This window comes from Bufo bufo, chromosome 3 (assembly GCF_905171765.1).
Source record: "Bufo bufo chromosome 3, aBufBuf1.1, whole genome shotgun sequence".
Classification (NCBI taxonomy): domain Eukaryota; kingdom Metazoa; phylum Chordata; class Amphibia; order Anura; family Bufonidae; genus Bufo; species Bufo bufo.
In genome coordinates this window covers 101,429,218-101,446,421 of record NC_053391.1, presented here as the reverse complement: position 1 = coordinate 101,446,421, position 17,204 = coordinate 101,429,218, and the positions used below count along the sequence as shown (strand labels likewise).

The following is a 17,204-nucleotide window of genomic DNA, read 5'->3' as shown; positions in this document are numbered from 1 at the left end:
AAAAGCATACAATAGAGTTATGTGCCGAATGGATGAAGGGTTCAGAATTTACTTTTAATTGTTACTTCTCCTAATAACAGGATTTTAAACCTGACGTACTGACTGATTTATCTTTGTCTTTAGCTGAAAAATATGAGCCATGTAGAAACCCAGGCACACCGGAAAATGGTCACCAGGAACCTGAGAGAAGAGCGTACCAACCAGGGGACGCCGCGAGATTTTCCTGCAATTCTGGATACACGCTGATGGGAGAACACAGTATAAAGTGCATTCCCGGACACCCATCCCAGTGGAGCAGCTCCCCGCCAACCTGCAAAGGTAATTAGAGATAATGAAGTTACCAAGCAGGCGCAATAAGGCTACTTTCACACTCGCGTTTGGTGCGGATCCGTCATGGATCTGCACAAACGCATCCGTTCAGATAATACGACCGCATTCAGAACGGATCCGTTTGCATTATCTTTAACATAGCCAAAACGGATCCGTCTTGAACACCATTAAAAGTCAATGGGGAACTAATCTGTTTTCTATTGTGCCAGATGGTGTCAGTGAAATCGGCTCCATCCTGACACACAATGTAAGTCAATGGGGACGGATCCGTTTTGGCTCAGTTTCGTCGGCAAGCAGCACTTTGGTGTCCGCCCCCAAAGCGGAATGGAGACGGAACGGAGCCAAACGGATGCATTCTGAGCGGATCCTTATCCAATCAGAATGCATTAAGGGCAAAACTGATCCATTTTGGACCGCTTGTGAGAGCCCTGAACGGAAAGTAGCCTAACACATAATGTGCACAGGGGAACCATGCAGCCTAATCTTCCTTTTGGCCACTGACCATCTGTATTGGATGCTTTCACAAGACTTGGCATGTCGTCAGTCATCAGAATAACAAATGCATATTCTCATTACATGAACAAAAGTAATATAACCTTACCTGAAAAATTTGGTAACATAATAATTATGATTTTTTTGCTTATACGTGTCAGTGGTTGGATAAATAAGGGCACCATGTCCACTGCCCCCTGTCTGGTGAACCCATAAAGGGTTTGTGCAGTGCAAATATATTGATGACCTACCCTTGGCATCGGTGGTGGTCTAACGCCTGGCCCCTTCACCGATCAGCTGTTTGAGGAGTTAGTAGCACTCGTGCAAGCATTGCTTCTGCTGCCCCCTGTCTGGTGAACCCATAAAGCGATTGTGCAGTGCAAAGATATTGATGACCTATCCTTGGGATGGGTCATCAATATCAGATCGGTGAAGGCCCAACTCCCGGCCACCTCACCAATCAGCTAATTGAGGAGGTAGCAGCGCTCTTGCAAGCATTGCTTCCCCTTCAAAATGACCTGTTCACCATCTCATTTGCAGAGGCAGTGCAGTGTAATTACAATACATTTACTTGAATGGGATGAGAAGATGTAATTACACTGAGCCGCTTCTACAAGCGAGACAACGTGCAGGTAATCTTAAAGTGGAAGCAGCTCTCGCACTAGGCCGCTCAAAATAGGTCATCAATATCAGATCGGCAGGGGTCCGACTCCCGGCACCCCCGCTGTTTGAAGGGGGTGCCAGGAGTCAGACCCCTGCCGATCTGATATAGATGACCTATTTTGAGGATAAGACATCAATATCTTTGCACTACACAACCTCTTTATAAATCATTATAATAGTAAATTAACCAAGTTTTCCCCATAGTTCCCCTTTAAAAGGAATCTGCCACTACCCCCGTAGGAGCCGGTGTAGAGGATGAGAGTTGTAGTGGCCCTGATGTAGTGTTGTAGTTGTGTCATGGTGTCCTACCTCAGGTCGTCGCTCTCTGGGTTTCGATGCAGTAAAAGAGGTGAAGAAAAATGAGACTAGACTTGAAATGTAACAGTCCTTTTATTAAGTGCAGCTTGAACTTCAGAATACAAACGGTTTCAGCAGACCTTAGTGCAAATACCTTTTGGCACCAGCGGAGGAGGTATGGTGGCAGGCTGACTTGGAGGTGGTGACTTCTGCACTTAGACTAGTAGTGGCTTGATGATAATGAGGGTGTCCTTGGCCCGTTTTCCTTCTCTGTATAAGCAGGTAGTGGGTGCTCTATGAGCTGCTTCCCCCACACTCCTTCTGGCTGGAGAGGGGCCACAGACATCCCCTCTCCGCCTCACTCTCCACTGACTAACACTCTCAGCCCCCACCCTTGGCAGGAAGTCGGACTAACCCACTTCTACCAAAGGGGCAGGAATGGAATGGTAAGTTCCATTCCTGGTGCAGAGCACTGCCAGTCACACTACACCTGCTGGTAAATCGCATACATATCATGTCACACATTAAGATTACATCCAAATTATGCAAAATACAATAAATCAGTGCAAAGATAGTAATGCCCCTACTCTGGGGTATTACACCACCAGAAATTAACTGTTAAACCTGACACAATGCCTTGAAGGGGTAACTCAGCTAAATGAAATGATACCTTTCACTTAGAAAACCATTACTTAATCCTAAAGAAGTACAGTATGTTTAGTATATATGCAAATAAGCAGTTAAGTGCACAGAGGGCGGACCCAAGCCACTCTGTGCACCCTTACTCCGCCTGCTTCCTTTGCCAGCCCCTCCCCTCTCTCTGATTGACAGGGCCAGTTGAGATGACTATACATGGCCTTGTCAATCAAGATGCAGAGGGAGGGGCTGGCAGAGGAAGCGGGAGGAGCAAGGGTGCACAGAGTGACTTGGGCCTGTCCTTGTTGCACTTATGGGTTAAAAGTACTTTTTCTCTAGAATCAAGCAGCGGATCGCTGAGTGAAAGGTATCATTACATTCAGCTGGTTTATCAGTGGGTTTCCTGGTGACAGACTCCCTTTAAAAGATAAGCTACCATTATGATTTCCATTGACAACCTCATATGAAATCATACCGTATCTTTCATTCTTTTTATTCTTTCACAGCTTCATATAAGGAATTCCTCAGCAACCAGGGAGCTGAAGGTGAGCACAATCTAAATCTTCAAGCCTTCTGCCTCAGAATTACCGTACATTGTTTAATTGTCTAAAGAGCTATGTAGAGTAGATACACAGACGACGACAAGAGACGCTGTATAAAGCTGTAAGTATACGAAGATTCATGTGTCGGAGAGAAGTAAATGCACATCATCGATCTCTATAGACGTGGAGCAAACAATAAATGTTCTCTCTTCTCTGGGTCTCCTACTAATCACAGCCGGGATTTTGTGAGACTTCTCTCGGAAAGGGTTTCCATGCCTATGTTAGTGTACACAGGCCAGGGCTACACCGAGACTGCTGACGGAATAATGATCGCACAGAAATTCATCAGGTTTCTGGCCACTGTCCTGTCACCAGAACCTATGGGTCACCGTGCAACTTTAACCTTAATTTATAGTTCTTTTTAACCCTTTCAGGAACAGGCTATTTTCTGTTTTTGCTTTTCCGTTTTTTTTTTGTTTGTTTGTTTTTTTACTCCCGGCGTCATAACTTTTTTATTTTTCTGTTCACATAGCCGAATGAGGGATTGTTTTTTTTTTTTTTTCAGGACAAGTTTTACTTTCTAATGACACCATTTAATGCTTCACATGATGTAGTGGGAAGCTGGGCAAAAAAATATTCCAAATGGGGTGGAATTGGGCAAAAAAATGCAATTTCATCAAACCCCCAAAAAATGGGTTTTGTTTCTACGGTGCTCATTATGTCCTAGCGGTATGCCCCCATTGTCTTAGGGCTCGTTCACACGACCGTGTAAAGCCCGTGCCCGTGCTGTGGACCGCAAATTTCGGTCCGCAATGCACGGGCACCGACCATGGCACAGCAGCATGGGGATCGTGGAACCATTCACTTGAATGGGTCCGCAATCCCTCAGTTTCGCAAAAAGATAGAGCACGTTCTATCTTTTTGCGGTGCAGAGGCACGGAACGGAACCCCAGAAAGCACTCCGTAGTGTTTCTATAGTGTTCCGTACCTTCGGATTTGCGGACCCATTGAAGTGAATGGGTCCGCATCCGTGATGCGGAATGCACACGGAACGGTGCCCGTGTATTGCGGATCCGCAAATGCGGTCTGCAATACGGCAATGGGAAGCACACGTTCGTGAGCCCTCCTGCACACGACCATATGGCTTTTTCTGTATTTTGCAGTCCTCAGAAAAACAGATCCGCAAAAAATACGGATGACATCCGTGTGCATTTCATCAGTTTACTCACGGTTAGCAGAAAGCCTCCCTGGGCTGGCAGCACAGTGTTGAGGTGGACAGCACAAAATCCTCCGTGGCACGCTCTGTGGTAGGGAAGCATCAGCCAAGATGGTGGTTGAGGTGCCCTTGATGTTAGGGGTGCTTATTGCGATGGAGTCCCTTGATGGTTTTTGTCGTGGCGCCAGTACCTTTAATGGTGGTACAACCAATAATAGTAATAAGGAGGTAGGCAGTGGTAAGATGCAACTCACAACTTTTACTGGTGATGACTTTGGTTGCAGCAGTACAAGAATACAATCTCTTGATGGTTTCAGAGTAGATCTGCAAATCCCCTGTTTCTAGGCTTTTTAGGTTTGACTTGGAGCTGTGGGTTAGGTGTACCTTGTTCCTGTTGATGTGCTCAGTCCTATTCCTTGTCATTTCCCTACAAGCTGAATATTGAGGACAGGTAAACTCATCTGTTTCCCAGAGTTATGGTGTGGCTGCCAGAAGCTATATGTCCTCCACCATGCGCAAAGGTGTCTGTAGCCCTCAATAATGGGTGTTATCACTGATGATTCCTTAGGAAGCTTGTTTCTATTCCAGGGAGGCAAACTCTTCTCCTACTGGTCAGGGATGCAAGTCTATAGTCCGGCCACAGAAGGAAAACGCTCTTCTGCGCCTCACATCTTAGTACTACCTCATAGCGAAGTTGGTTCCACTCACTAATCTGTGTCATGGAGTCTTCACTCTACATTCTCTCCCACTAATCTAATCTGATCTCCTCAGATCTGCTCTAATCTCTGATCCATTCTCAACCCTGAACTCCACTCAGATCTGATCTCCTCCGACCCCTCTAACTAGGCCTGACCTAGGTATATATAGAACCTAAGTTTTATCCCCATCTAGTGGTGGGATGTATAAATTACACCTAATCTGCCTGGTAACAGGGATTTTGCAGATACATTAGTACAAAGTACCACAATACAACATAATGCAATTGTCAAGATAAAAAATGCTTTTAAGCAGTGCCCACACACACGTAGTGGGACTCTGCATATCTTTTTGCGGAACTGCCGGATCGCGGACCCATTAAAGTGAATGGGTCCGTGATCCACTGCGGCTGCCCCACTGTGGGTGTTCGTGCATTGCGGCCCGCAATTTGCAAGCCGCAGCACAGCCATGGGGTGCACACGTTCATGTGCAAGAGGCCTGAACGGAACAAAAAAACTGAAATACGGAAGTCATACGGAGTACCTTCCGTTTTTTTTTGCGGATCCATTGAAATGAATGGTTCCATATATGGTCCATATACGGAAAGCAAAAAACGGAACGTAAACGGAAATAAAAATCCGCAATACACCCTGCTGCAGACATCCCAACCTGCAAAACCTCATTTCAGGGAGGTGCACTTCTCATTTCAGGGAGGTTTTCTTTTTTTTTTTCTTTCACAAACTTTTTATGACATTTTCCAAACATATGCAGTATCTGCACACTTTGCTCTATGGTGTGGAGGACGGGGCTCATTACCCTGCCCCAAATTATCATATTTATGTATATGATTAAAGGGATTCTGTCACCACCTATAAGCCCTGTGAGCTAAACAGATGCTCATGTCCAGGGTAGCATTCTGATTTCTAAGGTGGCCTTATAAAAGCTATTTCTGGCTTTATTCTGCGGAAAAACAGGTTTTACTAACCTGTCAATCACTGAATTAAGGTGCCCAAGCAGGTGAGGTCTGTGGATGCATGGTGCCCGGCCGCACGCATCGCCGTTCGTGCCCAGCGCCGCCTTCTACTCCTCAGTGCCGCCTCTCCCTCCCTCCTCCCGCTTTGAGATCCCGCGCGTGCGCACAGGCTCAGCCTGATGCGCCGTTGCGGACTGCTGGCATCGCATTCTTCTTGCACTGTGCGCACGCGCCGAGAAGGGGACACTGCTACAGGTTGCCGGAAAGGTTTACTGCGAGTAAACTAGAGATGGGAAGTTCGGATCTTTCACATGAATCGGTTCATTCGCTGAGCCGACAAGAAGCAAGTGAATCGAAGCTTAGGTTATGCAATGCGCATGCGCGGATGCTTGGATTCACTTGCTGAGTCGGCTCTTGGTCTGAGTCAGGAAGTTTATTCTTTAAAACCCTGTGTGTAATTTTCTACCCCACTGTAGGAAAAACACAAGCATCGGGGGGGGGGGGTGAATTTAACACTGGGGTAAATAATATTAGTAAAATGGAGGGTTAAATGTGTAAATGTATTTAAAAAAAATACATCTCTCTCAATAGTTCTATAGCTACTGAATGAGACAGAAGAAGGGATGCCTTTAACATATATATCTCCTTGAGAAGCCAATTTGACCCTAAAGGCTTAATTCAACTTGTAATCTAAACTCTGTGTCCTGTCACTTCTCTTATCTCTCTGCTCTGCTATCAGTAAACCTTTCCGGGATATATTGTCTCACATGCGGGTGTCAGGGAGCCGCTATCTAATAGCGGGAGACTCCCTGAACGTCCGGGAGACTTGAGATCCCTGCTGCTGGCACCCCTATAGAACTGCCTATTCTTGTCCGCAATTGTTCTATTTTTTTCAGGAGCCGCGGACCGGAAGATCGGGGCCGCGCTCCGGAAATGCAGATGCGGACAGTACACTGTGTGCTGTCCGCATCTCTTCCGGCCCCATAGAGAATGAATGGGTCCGGATTCGTTCCATAACGTTGCGGAACGGATCCGGACCCATTCTACGGACTTGTGAATGGACCCTTAGATGGGAATACCCCTTTTAGGGCTCATTCAAACGAACGTGTGCTGCCCGTTGCCGTATTGTGGACCGCATTTGCGGATCCGCAATACACGGGCACCGTTCCATGTGCATTTCGCACCACGGATGCAGAACAATTCACTCCAATGGGTCCGCAAATCCGGAGATGCGGAACGTAAGCACACAACGGAACACTACGGAAGCACTACGGAGGGCTTTCTGGGGTTCCGTTCCGTGCCTCCGCACCGCAAAAAGATAGAACTTGCTCTATCTCTTTGCGGAACGGACGGATCGTGGACCCATTAAAGTGAATGGGTCTGCGATCCCCATGCGGCTGCCCCATGGACGGTGCCCGCGCATTGCGGACCGCAATTTGCGGTCCACAGCGCGGGCTTCGCAGGGTCGTGTGAACAAGCCCTTAATGAGATTCAGCACCCTGCCTAAGCTGGTCATATCTGCCCTTTATACTTTCAGAAACCTGACCGTGTGGCCGTACCCTTATAGCTGCTCCTTATAAACAAGGCCTCTCTGGTCCCGTCTCTCTCTCTCTCTCTCTGATTGCTGTCGGCAATATTAATAGCTTTACTGTTAGGCAGTTTTGATGAATAAGAACCTAACGGGGCAGATTTATCAGCAAATTTACTCAAGTTTTCTGGTGCAAGTACATTTAAGAATATGCTGAGCACAACTCAAGAGAGACTTCTAGCTAGAAAAGTGTCAGGGAACGATACCAGGTCTAACCTGACACAGATCTAATGGCAGATTCACACTATCACGACCGTTGTGTGCATCCGCGTCCGTTCCGTCATTTTTCACAGTTTAGCGGAGGTCCCATTCATTTCTATGGAGCTGTGAAAAAAACTGATAGTCCTCCGTTTCTTCTCTGTGTCCGTGATTCCAGTCCGTCAAAAAAAAATAACCTGTCCTATTCTTGTCAGTGGAAAACGGAGGACGGACCCATTCAAGTCAATGGGTCCGTCCAAAAAAAACGTCACCATGGGAACGCCTGGGGGTTAGAATATACCATCGGATCTGAGTTTTCACGATCTCAGGGAAAACTCAGATCCGATGGTACTTTCTAACCCACAGGCGTTCCCATGGTGACGGGGACGCTTGTCGGGGAGGAGTATGCGAACAACTGTACAGATTGGAAAAAAAATTTGAATATTCTAAATAACGAATATATTCGCTATATTGCTATATATTCGTTTTTTGAATATTTGTCATTTTTTTTTCCATATGACAACATTATTCCTTCCTGTGGGCATCATTGACTCATTAGTCTACAAGAAAGAAGCAGGGAGGAATCATGTTTTCAGATGTTAAAAAATGACGAATATTAAATATAGCGAATATATAGCACTATATTCGAAATATTCGCAAAGTTGCGATATTCGAGATTAATATTCAAATATTCGCGCTCAACACTAGTCATTAGAGATCTGCCATTAGTGGATTTTTATGATCACAAATATTTACTTTGCTCCTTTTTCATGTAAATGTAAGTCGTCGAGCATTTTGCGGACAGGATATTTCAAGGAAAATGACTTTGTCTAATAAATACGAGTTATACAAACTGAAGGTCTTTCTTCTCTTTCCATCCAGCTGTGGAGAAGGCAGCAGCTTCAGGCATCCCAGTAGAAGGCACACACATCCTGCTGGCTGTCTTTGTACCCGTGATCATGGTGGCGCTTATGATCTCCGCCATCTACCTATACTTCTCCAAGTAAGAAAACACAAACTGCACAGTTTTCCAGGGCATCAAGCTGAATGGTACATATACCGGAGTCTGTCTGATTATTCCTTTTATTTTTTGGGTACAGGCTACAAGGAAAAGCTCTTTTGCACCTGCCCTTCTCGGTATCGCCTCCTTATGATCAAGTCACTGTGGAGTCTGCTTTTGAAAATCCCACATTTGAGACAACAGTGAGTAGAACAGCTCATATTCAGTGCCTACAGGGGTCAGTAGTTGTTTCCCTGGTCTAACGATTAGCACAATATGGACAAATCAAGAATTACATGTTCCGCTGTGACTTCATTCAGAAACAATGCATCCTAGGGGCTTCCTGTTTTATGTCTGTTTTCAAAGAGAGGCCCCAATCCTAAATTATATTAACATGAATGGTTCATTAAAGTATCCCTAGAGTTTCATTTTGCAATTATTTTATATTCTACATGTCAGATTTCATTTAGGCCTCTTTCACACGACCGTATGGCTATTTCAGTGTTTTGCAGTCCGTTTTTCACGGATCCGTTGTTCCGTTTTTTTGTTTCCGTTGTGTTTCCGTTTCTGTTCCATTTTTTCCGTTCCATTTTTCTGTATGGCATATACAGTATACAGTAATTACATAGAAAAAATTGGGCTGGGCATAACATTTTCAATAGATGGTTCCGCAAAAACGGAACGGATACGGAAGACATACGGATGCATTTCCGTATGTGTTCCGTTTTTTTTGCAGACCCATTGACTTGAACGGAGCCACGGACTGTGATTTGCGGGCAATAATAGGAAATGTTCTATCTTTTAACGGAACAGAAAAACGGAAATATACGAAAACGGAATGCATAGGGAGTACATTCCGTTTTTTTTGCGGAACCATTGAAATGAATGGTTCCGTATACGGACCGTATACGGCCCGCAAAAAAAAAACATAGTGTGAAAGAGGCCTTAAGCCTCATGCACACGACCGTTGTTGTGTTCCATTCCGCAAAATGGGGTTCCGTGATCCGTTTCCGTTTTTGTTTCCATGTGTCTTCCTTTATTTTTGGAGGACCACCAGACTTAGGCCTCATGCACACGACCGTTGTGTGCATCCGCGTCCGTTGTTCCGTTTTCCGTGTTTTTCTGCAGACCCATTGACTTTCAATGGGTCCGTGGAAAAATCGGAAAATGCACCGTTTGTAATCCGCGTCCGTGATCCGTGTTTCCAGTCTGTGAAAAAAATATGACCTGTCCTATTTTTTTCACGGACAACGGTTCGCGGAGCCATTCAAGTCAATAGGTCCGTGAAAAAACACGGAGGCCCACAAGATTGTCATCCGCATCCGTGTCCGTTTTTTTCCTATCATTTTCAAGGCAAACTTGACTTAGATTTTTTTTTCACTTTTCATGTCTGGTGATCCTCCAAAAATCAAGGAAGACACACGGACAAAAAAACGGAAACGGATCATGGAACAACGGAACCCCGTTTTGCGGACCGTGAAAAAATACTGTCGTGTGCATGAGGCCATAAAGGAAGGTAAAAAAAATGTCTAAGACAGGTTTGCCATGCAAATGATAGGAATAAAACGGACGCGTTTTTTAGCGGTCCCATTGACTTGAATAGCTCCGCGAACCGTTTTCCACGGACAAGAATAGGACAGGTTATATTTATTTGACGGACTGGAACCACGGATCACGGACGCGGATGGCAAACGGTGCACTATCCGCATTTTCAACGGCTTCATAGAAATGAATGGGTCCGCACCTGAAACGCTAAAATCGGCGGAACGGACGCGGAAGCAAACAACGGTCGTGTGCATGAGGCCTTAACGTGATTTTTCACCCCTTGGGGCCTTTTAGGCAGACCCCAGCATGGCCAGACCTGCAGAGGGAATCATACTTAGGCCCCATGCACACGACCGTTGTGTGTTTTGCGGTCCGCAGATCCGCAAAACACGGATGGCGTCCATGTGCGTTCCGCAATTTGAAGAACGGCACGGACAGCCTTTAATATAACTGCCTATTCTTGTCCACAAAGCGCGGACAAGAATAGGACATGTTATATTTTTGGGGGGGCGGACCATGGAACGGAGAAACGGATGCAGACGGCACACGGAGTGCTGTCCGCATTTTTTGCGGCCCTATTGAAGTGAATGGGTCCGCATCCGAGCCACCAAAACTACGGCTCGGATGCGAACCAAAACAACGGTTGTGTGCATAAGGCCTTACCTGATCCCTACCTCTGGGTTATGGCTCCTTCACTCCACATGTCCAACCGCGCTGCCCAAATCACCCCCTGGGGTGAACAACCCCTTTAATAGCAGTCTGTCACCAGTGAAACCCATATTTAACAAAGCCCTAATTACAATATTCATCATGCCTTGAAGATCCATGGCTTCCCTTCAGAGAAAAACTGCTTTTTTTTTAATATAAAAATGAAACCTTTGGTGCAACGAGGGCAGTGTTGTTGCACACAAGCTCCACTCATTTTTTTTGCGGACCAGGGAACGGAGCAACAGATGCAGACAGCACACGGAGTGCTGTCCGCATCTTTTGCGGCCCCATTGAAGTGAATGGGTCCGCATCCAAACCGCAAATACTGCGGCTGGGATGCAGGCCAAAACAACGGTCGTGTGCATGAGGCCTAACAGTGGACTAAAGATGTGTTTGGACTCTTGTTACATTTGAAATGCCTCCTGTCTGATTGCTGGTGCATGTACCACAGTATATCATACATTTAGGCCTAGTTCACACGAACGTATGGCTTTTATAGTTTTTTGCGGTCCGTTTTTCACGGATCCGTTGCTCCGTTTTTGAGTTCCGTTGTGTTTCCGTTTCTGTTCCGTTTTTCCGTATGGCATAGGGCTCTTTCACACTTGCGTTGTCCGGATCAGTCGTGTACTCCATTTGCCGGAAGTGCCCGCCGAATCCGTAACACCGCAAATGAACTGAAAGCATTTGAAGACGGATCCGTCTTCAAAATGCGTTCAGTGTTACTATGGCAGCCAGGACGCTATTAAAGTCCTGGTTGCCATAGTAGTAGTGGGGAGCGGGGGAGCAGTATACTTACAGTCCGTGCGGCTCCCGGGGCGCTCCAGAATGACGTCAGAGCGCCCCATGCGCATGGATGACGTGATCCATGCGATCACGTCATCCATACGCGTGGGGCGCCCTGACGTCACTCTGAAGCGCCCCGGGAGCCGCACGGACGGTAAGTATACTGATCCCCGCTCCCCACTACACTTTACCATGGCAAACAGGACTTTAGCGTCCTGGCAGCCATGGTAACCATTCAGAAAAAGCTAAACGTCGGATCCGGTAATGCGCCGAAACGACGTTTAGCTTAAGGCCGGATCCGGATTAATGCCTTTCAATGGGCATTAATTCCGGATCCGGCCTTGCGGCAAGTGTTCAGGATTTTTGGCCGGAGCAAAAAGCGCAGCATGCTGCGGTATTTTCTCCGGCCAAAAAACGTTCCGGTCCTGAACTGAAGACCTCCTGATGCATCCTGAACGGATTTCTCTCCATTCAGAATGCATTGGAATAATCCTGATCAGGAACTCTATGCCGGAAAAGAACAACGCAAGTGTGAAAGAGCCCATATACAGTATACAGTAATTACATAGAAAAAATTGGGCTGGGCATAACATTTTCAATAGATGGTTCAGCAAAAACGGAACAGATACGGAAGACATACGGATGCATTTCCGTATGTGTTCCGTTTTTTTTGCGGACCCATTGGAGCCACGGAACGTGATTTGCGGCCAAATATAGGACATGTTCTATCTTTCAACGGAACGGAAAAACTGAAATACGGAAACGGAATGCATACGGAACACATTCCGTTTTTTTCGCTGAACCATTGAAATGAATGGTTCCGTATACGGACCGTATACGGAACACAAAAAAACGGCCCAAACACCCGCAAAAAAAATGTTCGTGTGAACTAGGCCTTAAAGGAATTATCATAGATGTACATAAATCTCATAGGGCCCCATATTAAAATTTAGAATGGACCCTGTGTCAGTCCTAGGCAAAGCAGGACGCGAACTGCAACACCTCATATTTTTGCTGAATTTATATTTTGTTTTTTATTAAGTGGAAGAAATGTTAATTAAAAATAAAACTGTAATAAAATTGTATTAAAAAGAAGTCACCCATGACCTCACCCACTTTATCCAACTTCTATTTTGGAAAAGGTGGAACATTTGCTTCAAAAATATGGTGCTCATTCTGAACAGCATGTTAATGTATTTAAACCAAGCAACTGCCATAAATACACTGATAATTTTCCCCCATACACCTCTAAACTACTGCTTCCCTTATTGAAGATATATAAACGTATTTAAAAAAAACTGTTTGCAGCCACCACTAGGGGGAGCTAAGTGCATAGGAATTTATACAGTTACTGTAACAATCTTTTTGCATTGAACTTCTCCTAGTGGCAGCTGTGTAAATATGCAGTGTCGGGCCCAGGCTCCATCCTACCCTCCCTAACCCACTAACACCCCACCCCCTCCTTAGCAAAAATTTGGTAACAAATTGTAGAATTTATAGGCATGCCTCCCAAGTGTTCCTTCTTTGGAGGAACAGTCCCTCTTAAGACCTTTGGTCCCTCTTTGCTGGTAAATCTCCCTCTTTTTGACCTGGGAAATAAATGTGCTTTAAAATATTTACTTTATGGCTCCTTACTTAAAGGGATTCTGTCACCTAGTTTTACCCTATAGAGATGCGGACATGCACGGCTAGATCGCTGCTAGCATGTCCGCAATATACCTGTCCCATAAAGCTGTGTCCTTTTATTGTGTTTAAAAAATGATTTAATAGATATGTAAATGACCCTGGTAAGGAGCCCAAGGGGCTGTACTAACCTTCTTGGAGCCCAGCCACGACCCCCTGTGAAGGAGCCCAGCACCGCCTGCGTCCTACGAATCTCCTCCTTGCTCACAGTTAGATTGCCGTATTCTCGCAATGCGCAGTTCCTTCCCTGAGGCTGATGCCAGCACAGGGAAGGAACACTATACCGGCACTGCGCATGCTAATTGCAATCTAACTGTGAGCAAGGAGGAGATTCGGAGGACACAGGCGGTGCTGGGCTCCTTCACAGGGGGCGTGGCTGGGCTCCAAGAAGGTGAGTACGGCTCCTTACCAGGGTCATTTACATATCTATAAAATCATTTTTTAAACACAGCTTTATGGGACAGGTATATTGCGGACATGCTAGCGGCGATCTAGCCGTGCATGTCCGCAGCTCTATAAGCTAAAACGAGGTGACAGAATCCCTTTAACGTTATGGTTTCTACGTGTATGTTAGACCTCAACTTTATTATTTGGTGCAATTTGGACCTTAAAATATCTACAGATTTGAATGACCCATCTCCACAAGTGATTAAATCTTACACAAAATGTGCAAAAAGTGTCCCTCTTTGACCGTCCAAAAAGTTGGGTGGTATGTTTATAGGCCATCTTCACAACCTGAAAATTGTGCTAAACTTTTCCTCGTAGAGAGGGACACAGTGCTCATGTCTAAGGACAGGCAGATGTCTCAAAGTCCACTAAGATCTATGCTACATCTGCATGCTTTAATTATATTGTGGCTTTCTATCTATTACACTGATGGTGACTGTTCATAAATGTTCACATTGCAGGACACAAGAGAATATGAAGTATCTATATAGACATACAAGCAGCATCAGTCTTGGGAGAGACCTGGAAGAATACAGCATCTTGTTACTGTCAAATGTGAGAACTTCCCTGACTCTTTGCTTCTTATTTGGATGAACTGAGCATTTTACCCCAAAACAGGAGCCATTTACCGCAATGGTGAAACTTCAGCCTCCACAGCGATCTACAACTAAGTTGACGTTCCCAAAGCCTGTCCTTCTGTCTGTTTCCTGCTACTGTTCTGAAACCCTCAATATTGTGATCCTCTCTTAGATCCTCAACTGGATCCTCTCTGTAGGTCAAGAGAAGATCCATCCACTTGCAGTGATCAAGAGAAGATTCATCCACTTGCAGTGATCAAGAGAAGATTCATCCACTTGCAGTGATCCAGTGATGTCATTAACTGCAGTTCCGAAGGTTAAGGGTTACAGCCGAAGACTAGGTCATGGTTGAGAAGACCTTTAAAACGAGAAAACTGATCCACTAGATAAAACTGCATGAAAAATACTCATACTCACAGAAAAATGTCATCCCTATAACAAACCCAGGAACATGCCGATACATTAGGAACAGATATTGAGGCAGATAGAAGGGGTTCAGGGGGACTTTACCAATAGAGTGTGTGACTGTCTGTCCTAGCAATTATTGTAGAAAAGATCCACGGTTAAGAAGCCTCACACTTCAGTCCTCGGCCCATGACAGTATGTTTAGTTACATATGTAAATATGAATTTATATAATTCTTTATAAAAGATTCAAAGGGGGATTTCATAAAAAAGTTCATTTTCAGCAAGTCTCAGCGACCTTATTAAATCTTCCACTCGATCGCACTGACCGTGTGATCACCACTACAGAGACAAGCTTATCAGATTTTTTTGTACAGTGAAACTCTTGGTGCCCATTTGACTTTATGCCCTAGAAATAGAGACAGTAGTATTTTGCTTATGTTCACTTCCCGGTGAAAAGAGATATATTAAACTTTGCAAGCTATTCCTTATACAGAGAATGTGCAGAAACACACTTTAGTGTATTGCCATAGTAACTTCATGTAACTGCAGAATTCTCATGTTTCTTGGAGGAGGGATTTTCATATCAGCGTGTTTGGTCCAGAAAACATGCTCCATGTGAAATTCCCTGGACCAAATGCTCCTCCAATGACCTCACAGCATCATTATCACTTATGATGATGTGAGTTCCTGCCTGACTATGGGTCTACTGTACTGACAGCATTATCTAAGTAAGGGAGCATTCACAAGACCGTATCCATTTTGCAGTCTGCAAATCGCGGATCCATAAAATATGCATGCCGTCCATGTGGCATCTGCAGTTAAATGTGGCACAGCTGTCTATGCGCAGCCCACATCTGTATGTCTGTTCCAGAAAAGATAGAACATGCCCTATACTTTGCTGCAAAACGTGGTCCGTGGACCCACAGAAGTCAATTGGATTGCAAAAATGCGGATGTCACATGGACCATATTTGTCTTTTGTGGACCACAAAATACATACGGTTATGTGAATGCACCCTTATTCTGCCACCAATATACGTGACAGAAGTCTCAGATAACTGTGAGTGGCAATCTCTTGTACAAAGTATGGAAGATAGTGAACTCGCTATAATCATTTCCCTAGCGACACCGGTTGTATGGGGAATTCCAGTGAGGTATATGCCTTTAGGTATTTTATTGAATGTACCTTGAGAAATTGTGACAGAGGTCAAAAGAAAATCCTCTACTTAGTTCTGTGATGCATGTCCGACAAACAGGAAAAGATTGAAGGGGACAGAATGTGAGCTCACAGAAGAGGAGGAGTGAATGACATGAAATTACAGCCATATATAACTTACATAAACCAAATATAACAATGGCCACTAGATGACAGCAAAGTACACTAAGTGTAGTGGATACCAGCTATAATGCTATAATAATGAATTCTAGTTGAGAGCCATAGCGGGGACAGCATGAGCGTGCAGTATTGTAGACCTGCAGTCAGTCAGCAAGGAGCTCACGGTATTATAAGTCATTATAACTCTGTGAGTTCAGGTCATTGGTGTTGCTTTTGGTTCTGAAAGCGCAGCCACCACACACAAAGTGTATATCCAAGACAAAACATGCTCATATGAAATTAGTCTCAAGGAAGTAACATGACAATTCTCAAGCATTCTTCAAATAAGCTGCTGAAAAAAACACTACCATGTATACAGAGTGTGCACATGGTGATTTTTCTTTTTACATTGAAGTCAATGGGAAACTGTTGATGGTATCTTGGATGTGGGTTATGCAGCAAAAAATGCTCGTTTTCCGCTTCTGAATGAGTGGCAGATTTTGCCCATGTGAACATAGCTTTAAAAGTATGTTCAATGTTAACCCACACTTCAGATGAGTGTTTCATGATACTATACATAAAGAATACCTACCATTATAGCAGTTGGTATATTCGGGACATGTAAGCCTTGCCCTGGGAATGGCCCAAGCCCGTCCGGGACCATCCATTTACAGACAGCCTTACATTAGCCCCACCCAATTTCAGCACCAGAACAGCCAGACTTTTAATAATTTCCCATAGACTTTAAAGTAACCGTTGCAGCATTTTTGACCTTAAAAAATGCTGTTAAAAATGTTGATAACAATGCTGCAAAAAACGTTTGTATAAATCCAGCCTTGAAGAGACAATGCAGTGCAGTAGTAGCAATGCAGCTCCCTGGTTTTCACCCTTTAACCCCTACACAGCGATATGTTCTTCGCTAAAGAGAACGCACCAGGCTGCTACCTCTTGGAGTAGTCTCTGTGTGGTTGGCCTGCTCACCCACGAGGGCCAGAAACACCAATGCAAAGCACCTAGGGATTAGGTGAAACTCAGTCAGTAACAGGCCGATGTCTGGGCAGGTAGAGTTCGTGCGAATCCATGAAATGGTCCAAAGGTCAGGTTAGGC

The 17,204-nt window shown here is 44.9% G+C and overlaps 1 protein-coding gene across 1 annotated transcript in view; it reads left to right on the top strand.

Moving 5' to 3' along the window:
- SEZ6 (seizure related 6 homolog) overlaps window positions 1-14,480 on the top strand; it is a 606,195-nt gene extending 591,715 nt beyond the window's left edge. Inside the window, exons 14-18 of the mRNA XM_040422120.1 lie at window positions 124-318; window positions 2,925-2,963; window positions 8,514-8,634; window positions 8,732-8,834; window positions 14,259-14,480. Coding sequence (XP_040278054.1) covers window positions 124-318; window positions 2,925-2,963; window positions 8,514-8,634; window positions 8,732-8,834; window positions 14,259-14,288 — 488 coding nt within the window. The 3' untranslated portion in view covers window positions 14,289-14,480. The remainder of the gene's footprint in view (window positions 1-123; window positions 319-2,924; window positions 2,964-8,513; window positions 8,635-8,731; window positions 8,835-14,258) is intronic.
- Window positions 14,481-17,204: the final 2,724 nt, after the last annotated feature.